The sequence below is a fragment of the Scaptodrosophila lebanonensis genome, unplaced genomic scaffold, assembly GCF_003285725.1.
Source record: "Scaptodrosophila lebanonensis strain 11010-0011.00,11010-0021.00 unplaced genomic scaffold, SlebRS2 tig00000001-arrow-pilon, whole genome shotgun sequence".
Taxonomy (NCBI): Eukaryota; Metazoa; Arthropoda; class Insecta; order Diptera; family Drosophilidae; genus Scaptodrosophila; species Scaptodrosophila lebanonensis.
Genome location: NW_022060529.1, coordinates 5,629,169 through 5,644,245, shown reverse-complemented (window position 1 = coordinate 5,644,245; position 15,077 = coordinate 5,629,169). Strand labels below are relative to the sequence as shown.

Sequence of the window (15,077 nt, the reverse complement as noted above, 5' to 3'; positions counted from 1 at the left end):
TTAAAAATCAAAACGCAACAAATGTGGGTTTGTTTACCTATAGGTTCCTGATTACGATGCCCGATAATTGGTATTAACGCTTGATAACTGTCAATTGGCAATGTTATGGTTTAAGCAAACTCAAAGTCTATAGTATTTTGCAAGACAATTAAGTTGTTTGGCCCCACAAGTGCTTGCTCGGACCTACAGTAGCCGGAATTAATCAGCAAACGTAATGAAAGCAGCACTCGAACTGTCCTAGTACCATACCAAACCACTCTGACAATACTCTGACCATTGCGCTCGAACAGTTTCCCGTTTCAACTGAAAGCCAAATAACGTACACCATTTCGATATGCCTGAACATCAATTTAACAGTACTGAGTGAGGATAAGACCTACCTATATGTCCTGTCGATGCCAAAACTGATATTGATTTTTTCCACCTTGCAGTCGCGCGCAGCGGTGGCAGCCACATTTGGACAAATTGTGTGTATTCTTTGGCGAACTAATTGCCACAGCCCTGCTCATGTTCCTCGGCTGCATGGGATGTGTGTCGACGAGCGCTTTTTCCAACAGCCACTTGCAAAGCGCTCTTAACTTTGGCTTCGTCGTGCTGCTTTGCATTCAGTGCTTTGGCTGTGTGTCGGGCGCTCATCTTAATCCCGCCGTCACGCTGGCCGCCTATGTCTACAGGCACCTCTCGCTGACCATGGTTGTTGTGTACTTTGTGGGCCAAATGCTTGGCTCATTCATCGGGTATGGACTACTGAAGGCAGTGCTGCCCGGTAGCGCCATTAATGGACCAGAAACACCGAGTTTGGAGTTTGTGTAACGGCCATACACAGCGACCTTAATCCGCTGCAGGGATTGTTCATTGAGTTTATTTTCACAGTTGCACTGATAACGATGTGCTGCGCTGTCTGGGACCCACGGAATTCTAAATTTCAGGATTCGCTGGCGGTACGATTTGGCTTAGCCATTGCCGGTCTGTCATTGGCTGGGGTATGCATTCACTTAATTTCAAATAAAATGGCATTAAATCTATTTCTTGAGTACTTGTACTTGCAGGGCCAGTTCACGGGTGCCAGCATGAATCCAGCACGATCCTTTGGGCCGGCCCTATGGAATGGTTTCTGGGAGAACCATTGGATATATTGGGTGGGTCCATTGGCAGCCGCACTTATTGCATCGCCCATCTACAAGTACGCCTTTAGGCATGAAGTGCAGGCGGACAGAGCCAAAGAAGATGTCGTTCCTGAGGAGGTGCTGCCTTGAACTCTTCGAAACACAAATTGATTGTTCTTAACATAGTACAAAACGATTAAGTTTTAAGGTGTCATAGCATTTAATTCGAAATACCTTCATTTTATTTGAGTAAACAAGCAGAATGTATAGGATCAAAGGCGTAGGCAGCTTTTACCAAAGGGGGGGGCCCAAAAATTTATTAAATTAAAAAATAACTTATGCATATGATCAATCAAAAATTCAACAAATCCAACTCAGGATGAAGCTTATTTTATTCTTAGATAAGAATAGCATTAATATTACAAAGGACGTGCAATAAATTTGGCATAGGTTTTTAAACATTCATTTTTTATACTCTTTTTATACAAATAAGAAATAAACGATTTTCTTATTGAAATTTCCCTTTTTTTCGTTTTACTATTTTGTTAATTTTCTACACATAGGTACAGAGTGTTTCGAAGTCGAATTTAGCCTTTCCACTTGTTTTTATTTTTGGTTTTGCATAAATAAATGAGGATATTATTAACCAAGCATAGATATTCAACGATTAAAGCTTAACCTAAGCATCAGTTCCCATAGCTTTGTCAACTGCGAAACGTAGAGGGTTACTGGCAACGTGAAATGCATTCAACTTGAAACTATTTGGCAGTCAGCATTGATTGCGATTTATGGCCGGCACTAGCGGCCAAGTACCTGACAGCAAAGTGTACAGACGCTGATGAATGCTCGAACACGAAATGACAAATGCAACCGAAAAAGCTTTGATTCAACGAAACTAATACTGGGTACATTCGATATACATATGTATTTTCCTTATAATATGTTATGATCTATATTACTGGCCCAGAATGATCACAGCTTAATACCTCTACCTTACGGTAGTGCGGGGAGTATGCATACTGCCATAAATAGGGCACTATAAAGGCTGCTACCAGTTGACCGCCCACCTGCAGGACCACAGTGTCCGGGTTCCCCTTAAAAAGAGTCGGTACAAGCATCTTGACCGGATTCATCGAGGCGCCTGTCAGCTGACCCTGTGTAAAATATAAATGATTGAATAGTTAATGTAATAGAATAATTGGGTAGTTGAAATTGGAATTGGAAAAGAAAAACTTACGCCTGCCATACAACACGCCATGACCAGGCAGCCCATGCGCAATGTCACAGAGTCCAGGAAACGTCCACTGCGCACATCCCAGAGAGCACTCCAGCCCAGCAACAAGACCGAAGTCAAGAAACACTCAATGCCAAAGATTTGCACATTAGATAGACTTCCCATGGGTTCGACCATACAAACCCCTGGTTTGCTGCCATCTATCAAGTCTTGAGGTAGCATTTGGAGCAATAGAAAATAGCCAAATATGGCACCCGTCAGTTGACAGGTCACATAGATAAGCATCATCTCACTGCCAATATAGCCAAGGAGCCAGCATGCAATCGAGATGCACGGATTGGCATGGGCGCCTGAGATAAAACCAAAAATGTGCATGACAATGACAATTGTCAGGCCGTTGTGTACGCTTGTCATGAAACTCGCATTCCCATCTTGGCCATTTACTGTGGAGCCCATGCAGCCGACCATAATTAATATGGCCGTGCTGCTAAACTCCCCAAAGCTGCGCATAACAGTGAAAAAGTCCAAACCCATAATGTAAATAGGTAAAAACTGTTTAATTTAGGAAACTAGTTATGAACGCACCAATCTCGGTTTGTATGTATAAGTTTTAGTTTAAGTTTATTTATGAAACAAATTTTACTGACGTTTTCAACTGACGTTCAAACAACTCCATTAGGGCTTGACGAGTTTGGAACTTGGTGGAAAATTACCGCACACCCAAGAGGCGTCGGCGGAAGTCTGCAAAGTCAAGGCATCCGGCAAGCTTGCCGCCTTAAAGGATGCGATTAATTGGGTGTTTGTGGTTTGTATCGTGCTTGTCCACATAAAGAAAATACAAACAAACACATTCAAGGCAAAGAGTATATGATGCGTGTATAGTTCGCCAGCAAAAGGAAAGTATATTTAATTATGATTCACTTACAGAAAATAAAATATTTGCAGTGAATGTAGTATAATAGCCATATGTGCGAGTATGTACTTGCATAAAAATGCCAGTATAACGAATGAAAATCACCATTCACTTTTAAGCGTTCTAGCACGTTTAATTGTAAATGCACCTTCCGTTAATCTAGTCTATAGAGAACGTAAAATAATAATCGAATCGTTTTATTGCTTGCTCCATTATTATTTATCAATTAAATTTTTAATTAAAATTTAACTTTTTTGAGGCCATTTTCAACATTTATAATTTTAAAGACACATCTCGCTAAATTTATAGCTGGAAGTTCAGGGGAAATATTACCATATTTATGGTTACCCCTGATTTTCGAAGTCCTTTGTTAGCATTTGCTATAAACTTTGACTATGACTTAGCCAATTGCTCAACCAAGTTCTCTCATAAAAGCTTTCAGCTGTTACTGTTGCATTTGTTTTTGTACATAACTGTATGCGTATGTATATACATATGTACATATGGGCCCACTGTTTTTCAGATTGGATTGAAGAATAAGAAGTGTTTTTTTACCTATATAATATAAAAAATCATTCCTTGATACTTTGGCTAACAACATTTAAATTTTAAAGGCAATGAATAAATTACAAATTTTTGTTTGTTCTACTTATTGTTATAAATATTGATTTTGTTTTGTTATTGATTTGTCGGCATTTTATTGACACCATGCCTAACATCAATAATACTTGTATACATTTTTGGTATAGCTTAATGTATTGCAGATCTAAATCTGGTGAAAGTGCACGTTTTCAAATCTGAGACTTTAATACATTACAGTATATTTCGGACGGAATTAAACTAAAAACATTCCCATATTATTTCTGCAGAGATAATATTAAGATTAAAATCTGCGTTCGGGTGTCGTATTTTTGGGACTAAGTTAGGTACCTCTGCAAAATTTGTATTAAGCGTCTCTGCTGGAATCCCACAATTGATTGAGGGACTTTTGGGTAAATTGAAATGCAGCAAAGTGCTGCCAGCCTGTTACAAAAATCATAGTGGAAACTCTTTTTGTCGTAGTGGTAGCGCGTAGGCAGTCGGTCGGATAGGTGGCAACAACAGACGGAACACGTATTTATTTATATTAGATGTTTTTTGTATAAAAATTGCACTGTGCTTAATTTAATTGATACCAACAGTGCACAAGTAACGCAACAACTGCCTCAAAATGTTTGCCAATCTGAAAAACAAATTAATCGAGGAAGTGAAAGCGTCTCCGTCCAAATTTCAGCAGTTTGCAAACGCAGCGCAGGCAAGTTTTCTTTGCAAATTAATGAAAACATACGCACACAAACGAAAAGTGCTATTAGTCATGTGTGTGAGTGAGTGCCTGTCTTAGAGTTTCGGAATGCCTGGGAAAAACAGACTGCAAAAAGTGCAGTAGCGATGTCTTATTGACCCATTTATGCTTTGATCGAAACAACCAGCTGTTTGAAATTGAAATGCGTGCCCAAAAACCAAAACGCGCCCCCCACACCCCACAAATAATAACACAGATGGACACTAACGGTTCTCTTTTCAGGCCGCCGTGAGCTCATCGACCAGCACTACGCCAAACAGTTCGGAAACCAACACCACAGGCACCAATGACAATTTCTTCAGCATTACGGAGGAGGGTGAGAATTTTAATGAATGCTTAGTTGATTCCTCTTATCAGTTGTAATGCAATTAACGGAATTTGGATGTCCATTTGCACAGACACTCCACAGAACTCGCCGTACCGTTTACAGAAGCTGCCAGCAGCTAGCACCTCTGCATTGCGTGGACGTTCCTCCACACAATCACTTAATGGTGTAGGCGGGGGCGCTGTACCGCGGACCCGCAAACTGTCAAACTCATCGATGGCCAGTGACGTGTCCTTTCGCCTGCCCACCTACGACGCGCCTTCCGTAAGCTATTTAATATAATTAAAATCAATACCTAACCATTTCTATTATGTTAGATGTATCACTTGCAATCGGATCTGGACGAAACAAGCAGTGAGTTCGATGACTCTGCTTCCACGGCACGTCTGGATGTGATCACAAAGGACCAACTGTACGATGCATACAAAAAGTCGCTAGATCGCTATCACAAATACCGCTGCCGCTACACGGATCTGGCGAAAAAGTACAAGGAATTAGAACGCGATAGCACCAAAGCACGGGTATGATATGAGTCAACGACGACACTTATCTTTTTATGTTGTTGCTGATAAGTGTTTGTGGTAAATATCTTACAGTCGGTGCTCGTGGAGACTCAAGAGAAAGCATTGCGTCGCATCAGCGAATTGAGGGAACAATGTACGCTGGAACAGCAGGCCAAAGCGCATCTGGAGGAGGCTCTCCGTATTGAAATGGATGATATGAGCTGCAAGATGCAGGCCTATCAGACAAAGCTCAAATTGCTGGGCGAAAATCCCGATAATATAGAAGCTGCCTTGGAGCGTGGACCTGCAGCCGATAGTGAACAGCTCATTGATCTTGCAGAGTCAACGCCAAATGGCACAAGCACCTGTGACAGTCAACCTATGCAAGATGATGACTTGCTCAGGCTGCAGGAGTTACTGAAGGAAAGTGAAAATCAGTTGCAACAGATGACAGAAAAGCACGACACAGCGATAAGCACAATTGCAACACTTCGCAAACAGGAGGAGGAAAATGTGCTGCTGCTGGCGCAAACCAAGCAAGCCATACACACCGAACTAGAGCACAAGGAGCGTGAGGTAAAGCAGCTACAAGATAAGCTAAAGAAACTAGAAGGTGACAACGACACCAAGGAACAGGTAAAGAAGCTTCAAAATGCAAAGCAGGAGGCAGACGCTAAGGTAATAGCCACAGAACATCTGCTAAGTACACTGCGCAGTGACTTTACCAGCAAAGAGCAACAGGTGGCGACTCTAGAAGGGCAGCTACAAACTCTCAAAACAGCCAGCGAACAAACCATTCAGGATTTGAGTCAGCATAATGGCCAACTAAATGAGATGCTGCAGCGGTATCAGCAAAATGAATTAACGCTCGCCGAAGTCGATGGTCAGCTGAAGCAAGCCAAGCAGGAAATCGCGTCACTACAGCAGAAATTGAAGCAGCAGGATCAAAAAATCGTGGATGCCGAGAAGAGCTTGGAAATTGAGCGCGATGTAGTCGCCGCCCTTAATGCCGAAAAAAGCACATTCGACGAATTGCGCTCCAATTACGATCAACAGTTATTGAAGGTAGACCAACTGCAACGTGAGCTACAAATACTGAAAGAGCAACATACAAGCAACGAAAGTGAAACTATTGCTGCTCTAAAGCTAGAACTGGAGCGTACTAATGAAACACTTAACGAACAACTGTCCACCGCCAAGTCCAATCTTGCAAGCAAGGAGAAGGAACTAAAGGCGAACAGCAACAAGTTTAACAAATTGAAAAAACAACAGGAGCAGACACAGACCAAGCTAAACGAACATAATGCGGAAGTGAAGCGACTCAATAGTCAGCTGGCGCAGCAGGAAGAGAGATTGCGTCAGGCTGCCCAAGTAGAAAGTGAAAAAGAGGAGCTGCAAACACGCGTAGCTGCTATTTTAGATGAAATTACCACGATGCAAGCTCATTTGCAGGAGGTGCAACAGTCACATGCAGAGCTGGAGCGTGAAAAAGGCAAACTGGAGTCAAAAATCGAGCAGCTGCAGCAGCAACAGCTGGAAAACAGTGTCCAGAGTGGTGCCAGCAACGAGCGGGCAAAGCGTTTTGAGGCTCAGCTTGAAGAGATCGAACGTGAGAACACGAAGCTATCCGAGCGCAACTGCCTGCTAGAAGAGCAAAACAATCACTTGCAGAAACAACTGGAAGAACGCCAACGCCAGCAAACCACAGAGAATGAGGCACTAGTCAGTGAGCTCCGCCTTCAGCTACAGACGGCACAGGACGATCTTGCTAAGTTGGAGACGAAAATGAAGCAGGTTCTCGATGATCACTCGCGCATGCAAAATGCACAAGAGATCATGGACCATGATCATCGTACCCTCCAGGATAAATGTGATGCCTATGAAAAGGAGAAGCTGCTACTCGAGGATGAACTCAAGTGTGCGCAACTTGCGGCCACAGACCTTCAGCAGACGAATACTGCACTGGAAACCGAGCTAACGGAACTGCGGCAAACGGCACAAGTAAGCGCCAACGAATTGGCTCAATTTGAAAGCGTTCGTGAAGCTCTACAGCAGCAACTAGATGCTCTCAAGGAGGTGCAGTCCAACGATGAACGCCACAAGACATTACTAGAGCAGGCGCAGCAGCGTAACACGCAACTGCAGAACGAACTGATTGCGATTGGTACACAATTGCAAGCCATTGAGCACTACCCTGTTGAATTGGATCGAGTACAGCAGGAATTATGCGAGTTGCGAGAGAAACGACATGAATTGGAGCAACAAGTTCAGGAGCACAAGCAGATGGCAATCGACTTAGAAACACAGCTGCATGAGCTGCAGGATCAGAGCAACAAGCAACAATCGACGCTGGCTGAGAAGGAGGCCAGCATTGAAGCTATGCGAACACAATTAGATAGCAGCAGCTCAACTCAAACGGAGGAAATTAGTGCACTTCAAGCTACCCTTCAAAATCTGCGGCACCAACTGGAGGCGCAGAAGCAAGTGGAGCAAGCCTTAAACGAGAAAATGCAGGCAGTCAATGCGGCGCATGTAACTCAGCTCGAAACGCTCGAAGCGCGCTGTGGTGCCGCCAATAGCGATGTGGAGCGCCTACACGAAGCCAATGATGCTCTGCAGTTGGAATTAGAAACGCTGAAGAACAGATATTCCCTGCAAATAGACGAACTACAGGAAATTCTAAACCAACGCGATATGCAGCTGGCAGGCAATGTGGAGGCTACCAAAAAACTTGCGGCCTACGAACAGCTGCAGATTGAGAACGAGTACCTTACCATGCATACCAAACAACTGGAGCAGGACCTGACAGAGGCCAAGTCACTGACACAAACCTCTCATACTGACAACAGCGAACTTAAGGATAAGCTAAAATCGCTGCAATGCGAGCTTTATGTTCTTCAGGAACAGGTCGAGAAACATGTCAGTGAATTGGCAGAGAAAGACAAGCATAGTATCGCAGCAATGGAAGAGGTGATCAAACTGAAATCCCAGCTAGAGGAGCAGACCCTCGAGTTGAGCAGGCAGAGTGAACACGCCAAGTTCGTGACTGAACAGAGCGATACCGTGCAGAAGGAGTTGCTGCATTCACAACAACAGGTGCAAGAAAAACAAGACGAGATTACACAACTTCAAGAATCCCGGAACGGCCTGGAGGTGCAATTACAGAAGCTCCAAGCTGAGCATACAACCAGCACACAGACTCTTGAGACACTTCATGAACAAATTACCGAACTTAAAACACAGCTCGCGGCCCAACCAGCCACCAATGGCACCGATGCCGTTCATCTGCGTAACATAAATGAGCAATTGCAACGCGAACTGGAAGATCTCAAGTACAAATCAAATGGCGAGCAGGCCAATTTGCAGCAAGAGATCGATGAGTTGCAGGGCAACAACAATCAAATGGCTGAACGGATTATGGAATTGGAAACGTTACGGGCCAGCATACAGGCACAACAGCTGCTTGCGAGCATGGCACCCAAAAGTGTGCAAAATTCCACCAAATCCGAGGCAATTGCGTCGCCCGACGATGAGAAAACTGAGCTGGAAATGAAGCTCAAGGAGATCATGACCGAGGTTCAGGACGTTACCAATCGGAATTTGTTTTTGGAACAAAAATGTGAAAACTATCTCATTCTCGAACAATCGAATGAACGCCTCAAATCGCAAAATGCCAAACTGTCCCGTCAATTGGATGAGACCTTGGTAGGTACTCACAGGAAATTAATCTAGCCTGAAATAATAGCGTGCTTAATTTTAGGTATCCATGCAACACAGCGAGAACGTGCCGGTCAATACGGAGTTCGAGTATTTGCGTAATATTATGTTTCAGGTAAGCAGCAGGAATCCAAAGTATAGTATACACGTATATATTATATATTGTTACATTGTTAACCTTTTAGTATTTAACTGGCAATACAAACAATGAGACTTTGGTCAAGGTCATAGCTGCTGTTCTGAAATTCTCGCCACAGCAGCAACAGGTTGCCCTCGAAAAGGAGCATCAACGACGATCGCTGGTAAGAAGTCGTTTCTTTTGAGTACAAAACATTTTCATTAACACCTTCTCTGATATACAGCTCAACAAAATTCTATAGCAAGAGTTACCGGCGACAACTGTACAGAATTTCAAATACATCAGCAGCAACAATAACTATTGGTGGCAGTCGTGCAGTGCTACGCTTGTAGACTAACAATGAAGAAATCAAAACATGTCTAAGTTCACATAAAGTACCTTACCTCGATTCCGTGTGCACACTGGGCTTCAAATTGTAGTTAAAAAGCAACATTTTTTGTTAAGTGAATAGGACTTACCTATTCATCCTTCTTTGCTATTGTACAGTAACAGAACGCTCTAAATTCTATAGAGATCTATTGATTCGACTCTATTTACGGCATTTTCTTGTGTACATTTTGAAACCTTTGGCTATTTCAAATATTTTACGAACGCATTGTTTGTTAATGTGCAATCAATCACTTTTTCTTCTACGAGTGTATACAAATTCCTAATGCAGAAAATAATTTTAGTTTTAAGTTAAAAATTGTAAAGATCACTTGCAGTTAGCATTTAGTTTAATTGAAATTATATTACAAAATAAAATTATATAAATACATAATTATAACTACAAAACTTTTTTGCACTGCATTTAAAAGTTCAATAAATAGGTTCAATTCAAACTAAGTATTTTTCGGTTGACGGAACGGCCTTTGACTTTGGTACTGTCTTCTGTTTTCGACGAAGGTCCGCAACATAGCGCGGGTCATAGGCGTCAACTCATAATTGGGCCTGTAGTTATGCAATGCTTCAATTACGTTCTTGAATCCAAACCGCTGTAGACGTATTATGGCTTGGACAGCTGCTTGTTGGATGCAGGGACGTGGATTTTTCAGCTGTAGCTTGAAGAACAATAAATAGGCAGATATGTCCGTCTGAGATTCCAGCTGCTTAACAATGAGCGATATGCACTGTATCAGGGTCTCACATCGTTCAACGTACTCTTCCGTATGCGTGCAAAGATCACAGTATGTTAAGGCCAATGGCATCAGCTGCTCCGTCAATACATCCTGGATTACCAACAACTTGAAGCTTCGGCGGCAGAAGAGTGCAAAAGCATAACAGAGATCCTGAACTTTGCCTGCCTTCAGTTTTTCTATTAGGTTCTCCAGTACCTGGTTTTTTGTAGGCTCAAAAGGCTGGAAATGATATTCGTAGCGCAGCTTAGAGAGCAAAGCTCGATCCGCTTTTTTCTCATCTTCCACATTATATTTGTAGCACATGAGCAGATGTTTGATCACCGTAATAAGTGGGTCGCTGTGGTCGTAGCTGCGCTCCTCGCGATGCGGTAGTACAGTGGGATATTGGTTGACCACCTCGAGCACCAGTGACGGCATATCCGTGGTATAGTAATAGAGTATTTTAGCAATTAGTAGGCGTGCTGGATTGACATACGTTGTAGACGAACCCAAATTAGCTTGGAGACTTAGCAACTTTAAATAAAGTTTCAAAAACTTGTGTGCTTCTGCGCTGGAGTTTTTTTCTTTAACCGAGAACATGCGCTGTTCCAATACATGCAGAAAACGGCCAATAAAGTTAGCTTGCTTCGTTTCCAAGTATTTGACAACAGTTAGCAAGCGACATACTGTTACATTCTCATCATGTTTGAGTTGAGCAAATGTTGAAATAATTGCATTAATGATAGTCGTGGTATCGGTCGTGATTTTCTTTAACACATCAGCAAAGTCGCTACAAGAGGATTCAATTTCCAAAGATTCTTTGAAATATGTAGCGATGTTTAGTAGCAGCCGTTTCATCTCCGGCTGCTGTAGCGTGTTCCTTGGCCCGCGTGTCTTCGGCCCACTTTCTGCAGTCTTAATTAAATAGAATAGAAGTGCCTTTGGCTTGTTTCCAACAGGGTCGCGCGGTATCAGAGGTATATTTTTTGGTTGACATACATTTTCAGTGGCACAATCGACAGCTGCAGGTGAAGCAGGGGATTCTAGGTCAGAAAATGTGTGGGAAGCAATACTTGGCATTGATTCCAACAACGTATTATCACAGTCTGCGCTTGAACTAATTTCTAATTTATTTGTCATGGTTTTCTCTTCATGATTATCCTCCTTGCCCGGACTTTCCAACTGCAACTTCTTTGCGCGTAAACGTGTCATGCGCTTATCTGTTGGATAATCACTTTGTGAGGATGATGTACGTTTTCGTTTTCTGTTTGGCGGGTATGGAATTATTTTTGACTCATTTCTCCCGCCACACTCGATGTGATCACCTCTTTCCGTGTCTATTACTAATTCGATAGATTCAAAACTGTCACTATTAAAATTACATTCTGGTGAATTTTTCAAGGAAATATTAGTTCCTTTGTCTTCTAAGGAACCTTTGATTTCAGACTCTCTCAAATCTTCAGAATCACTATCTTCCGAATCCGCATAACGACCATATGCGGCTCTTCCTTTATTTCGATCTATGCTTTCATTGTTTTCGAAATCAAAATCGCCTAATACTGATGTGTCAGAGCAATTCCAATGTCCCGTTTGTTCGCTTGTTAGTTGCAGACTTGTTAAGGGATTGGACGTTGTTTCTGTTTCCACAAGTGAATCACAGCCAAATGATATCTTAGAATTGTGTCCACCTTTTACAGTTTGTGCGTCTAAAGTATCAAATGGACAGCAGTTCAGTTCTCCAGTGTCCGAACTATTTTTACAGAATGGAAGCTCAGGACTATTTCCAATATTAGCCATTTGAACAGTCTGCGTTTTCTCGAGGTCTGTCATCATTTCTTCATCACCACTATCCTGCGAATCCGAATCGTTTCCAAACAAAGTTAGTTTCATCTTCCTTTTTTTATGTGTTAGTTTTTGTTCTTCTGAGAATTGTAAAATATTTTGCGTGCATTGTTCTTTGGTATCACTGTTGTTGACTAAAGTTTGTTCTGCGATTTTAGACGTTAGATCAAGCAAATAACGTTCCTCCGGCTTCAGATCTGCTTCGAGGTTATCACAACTAGGCTGATGGAAGGCATTCAAACTGCTAACAAAGTTGATTGCTGTTTCTGAACTGGAATTCGAATCAGGTTTGGTTTTGCGTTTCCTAATTTTAGATTTTGGCTTAGGTGGCAAGTAGATCGGTGTCAGATCCACACCAATACTGATTGATTCGTCGACTATGGGATCGGTTCCAACGTCCTTCCGGGATTCTGCATTAGCTTCATAGCCTGCAAAACACATGTTATTAGGATTATGGAATTTTAAAATATTTTGGGAGCAATCACCTTTATTATTCTTTGGAGTAAAACTGCCTGTAGCCTCATTGAAGATTACTCCATGATTCAACCAGTTTAAAAAGTCCGCCTGGCTCATTGGTTGCGATGTCACAGGTGTCGGATCGGAGCGTTTCTGCAGGATCCTAAACAACAATTGGCCAAAAAAACATAGGCACATCTCCTCAAAAGCGCTAGGTGGAGAAGTTGGCAGTTGGTTCTGAGGTAATGAATTAAGGAACTCGCGTGCTATATTAATGTAGTCAAAGCTGCCGCTGGGCATAGCTATCTCATCTTTAACACCACGCGAGGGCGGCCGCGAGTTGGAGTGTTTTATTTGAGATGGTATGGCAGACAAGAAGTCTATCTCGCGGTGGACATTACACAAAGTGGTGCAAGTGCCAACGTTGATTTTAGAGACTAACGGCGGTTCTAGTTCTTTTGGGAAAATATCGTTAATGGGACTTATAGGCGTCACATCCCAACTCAAAATTTCTTTGAGAATCTCTTCAGCGGTTGGTGGAGGAGTGAGTTCAGGGAAACAAGTGCCCACATTGTGTTTTGTAAAGAACGTGGCTGTAGTGGTACCGCGCGTTGCAGTTGTATTTCTGTGTTGTGTTGCCTGATCCTTCATCACAACCGAACCACCACATTGAACGGCAAATTCGCAAGTCATAGGCTTGGGCTGTGGGGTCGGACTCATATTGAATTTGTCTTCTAATTTTAGCGTTGTAGGTTTTTGTGTGTCTGTGGTCGTAGGATTCTGTAAATGTTCACCCTGCTTAATAGACGTAGAAGTTTTGACGGCTTTACGCCTGTTATCCGGACTTTGCGTCGTTGGTATTTCAATGTTCTCCTTTTTACAATAGTCCTTTAGCTTTCGCAACATAATGGTCTCGCGGCGTAACAGCCCCCCTCCACCCAGTTCTTTGTCCATCATTCTGTGGGCGAGCTGAATGTATGTTATGGCTACATCTTTCGCAGTGGCAGGCAGCTCCATCTCCTTGAGTTTATCTTTCAGATATTCTTTTTGCGACTTATGCGCATCCAAATCCTCGTCGAGAAGGTTACAACGCTCGGTTAATTGCTTTTGACGACACTCCAGCTCCTGGCGTTGCTGTTTCTCCTGCTGATATAGATCGCTGACCTTTTCAGCGGTTCTTTGAAAATCCGACAGTTTTTTGTTGGTTTCCTTCAGCTGTTTCACCTGGCGGACCAATTCATCAGTGTTCACAATGCGCTCCGCAAGCCTTTTTCGCTTTGTTTGAACTTTATCATTGCGAGATGAAAATGCCGGGAACTGATGTTCTGAAGACATTACGTCTGTAGTTGCAGAGGATTCATTTGGCGGCGGCGATTTAAGTAACATGTCCAAATAATCCATGTTTATTATTGTTATGTACTATTCGCGGGGCACTTGTTGTTGGTGTTCACGTGGGTTTGCTCAACAACGGCAGCGTTTTGAATGTTTACTACACACGGATTAAAGAATAAAGTAGCAAACACGCCAACGTGTATGGGCATTTACCACATACTTCGGAATATATTTGAACTATTAAAAGCACGTTTTATTTAGTTCAAATCCCTCGATTTTACGTACAAAAACAGACATAGCAGCCAGCAGAACGCCGGTTTTCTCGCACTCTACCCTAAAATGGCAGCACTGCACAGGGCTGCAAAAAAAATCACACATGTGTTGGTGAATGTTCATGTTCATTGTGAATGGCCGTGTACTAACTGAAACATACAAAAAGATATTTTTCATTTTTCCAACTCATTTATTCACCAATGCATGTTAAACTGCTCAAAAATAAAGAGGTAATTTTTTAAAACTAAACCAATGGCAGCGTCGCTTCCTTTTCAACTTAGTGGTGATGCTCTGCAGCCTCCTTGGCTTTGGATTCGGCCCAGGCCTTTTTGTTTCCGGGCGAGTTTGCTGTTGAAACAAAATATAAGTAAAACGATAAAGAGTAGAGTACTAGAACTTACCCAATTTGCTGATCTTGTAGAAAACAGGCACGCATGCGACAGCCGCAATAAAGTAATAGCGCCAGATCCACTGATTCTTAATGTAATGTTTGATCGGGAACTGGGCAATTTTGGCCGAGAATGTGTATGGATACCTCATGGGGCGTCCAGCGGGTTTCTCAACAGCAGCTTTGTCGGCCATGATGTTCTAGTTGATTTGCGTACTAATTACTGATGCAGAAAATGAAAAATAATAAATATTAGATGAAATTATGTAATTTGCTTGCGAAAACCGCTCGTACCTTGCCAGAAGACTAGTTCACAATGGATAGATGAACGTGAAGTTGGCTGCGAGTGTTATGCGCCAGAGCTGCCGAACATTTATTTTTATTCGACTCCTAAAGGGTTTATATGTGGG

The 15,077-nt window shown here is 42.5% G+C and overlaps 4 protein-coding genes and 1 pseudogene across 4 annotated transcripts; 2 read left to right on the top strand and 3 right to left on the bottom strand.

The window, feature by feature from the left end:
- The first annotated feature begins 282 nt into the window (after nt 1-282).
- On the top strand, nt 283-1,623 carry LOC115628136 (annotated as a pseudogene).
- Nucleotides 1,624-1,986: 363 nt separating this feature from the next.
- On the bottom strand, nt 1,987-2,918 carry LOC115633975 (aquaporin-2). Its single transcript, XM_030531495.1, has 2 exons — nt 2,344-2,918; nt 1,987-2,260 (listed from the first exon to the last, which is right to left on the bottom strand). The coding sequence occupies exons 1-2, from the start codon at nt 2,872-2,874 to the stop codon at nt 2,057-2,059; spliced, it is 735 nt and encodes a 244-aa protein (XP_030387355.1). The 5' UTR covers nt 2,875-2,918; the 3' UTR covers nt 1,987-2,056.
- A 1,494-nt stretch (nt 2,919-4,412) lies between these two features.
- Nucleotides 4,413-10,039, top strand: LOC115619947 (myosin-11). Its single transcript, XM_030512975.1, has 8 exons — nt 4,413-4,547; nt 4,818-4,911; nt 4,994-5,184; nt 5,238-5,441; nt 5,517-9,128; nt 9,184-9,255; nt 9,326-9,442; nt 9,503-10,039. The coding sequence occupies exons 1-8, from the start codon at nt 4,464-4,466 to the stop codon at nt 9,518-9,520; spliced, it is 4,392 nt and encodes a 1,463-aa protein (XP_030368835.1). The 5' UTR covers nt 4,413-4,463; the 3' UTR covers nt 9,521-10,039.
- Nucleotides 9,978-14,264, bottom strand: LOC115619948 (little elongation complex subunit 1). The gene is made up of 2 exons (XM_030512977.1): nt 12,704-14,264; nt 9,978-12,646 (listed from the first exon to the last, which is right to left on the bottom strand). Exons 1-2 carry the CDS (start codon nt 14,073-14,075, stop codon nt 10,101-10,103), a joined length of 3,918 nt encoding a protein of 1,305 aa, XP_030368837.1. The 5' UTR covers nt 14,076-14,264; the 3' UTR covers nt 9,978-10,100.
- Nucleotides 14,265-14,446: 182 nt separating this feature from the next.
- On the bottom strand, nt 14,447-15,073 carry LOC115634010. The gene is made up of 3 exons (XM_030531536.1): nt 14,962-15,073; nt 14,681-14,890; nt 14,447-14,627 (listed from the first exon to the last, which is right to left on the bottom strand). Exons 2-3 carry the CDS (start codon nt 14,859-14,861, stop codon nt 14,557-14,559), a joined length of 252 nt encoding a protein of 83 aa, XP_030387396.1. The 5' UTR covers nt 14,862-14,890; nt 14,962-15,073; the 3' UTR covers nt 14,447-14,556.
- Nucleotides 15,074-15,077: the final 4 nt, after the last annotated feature.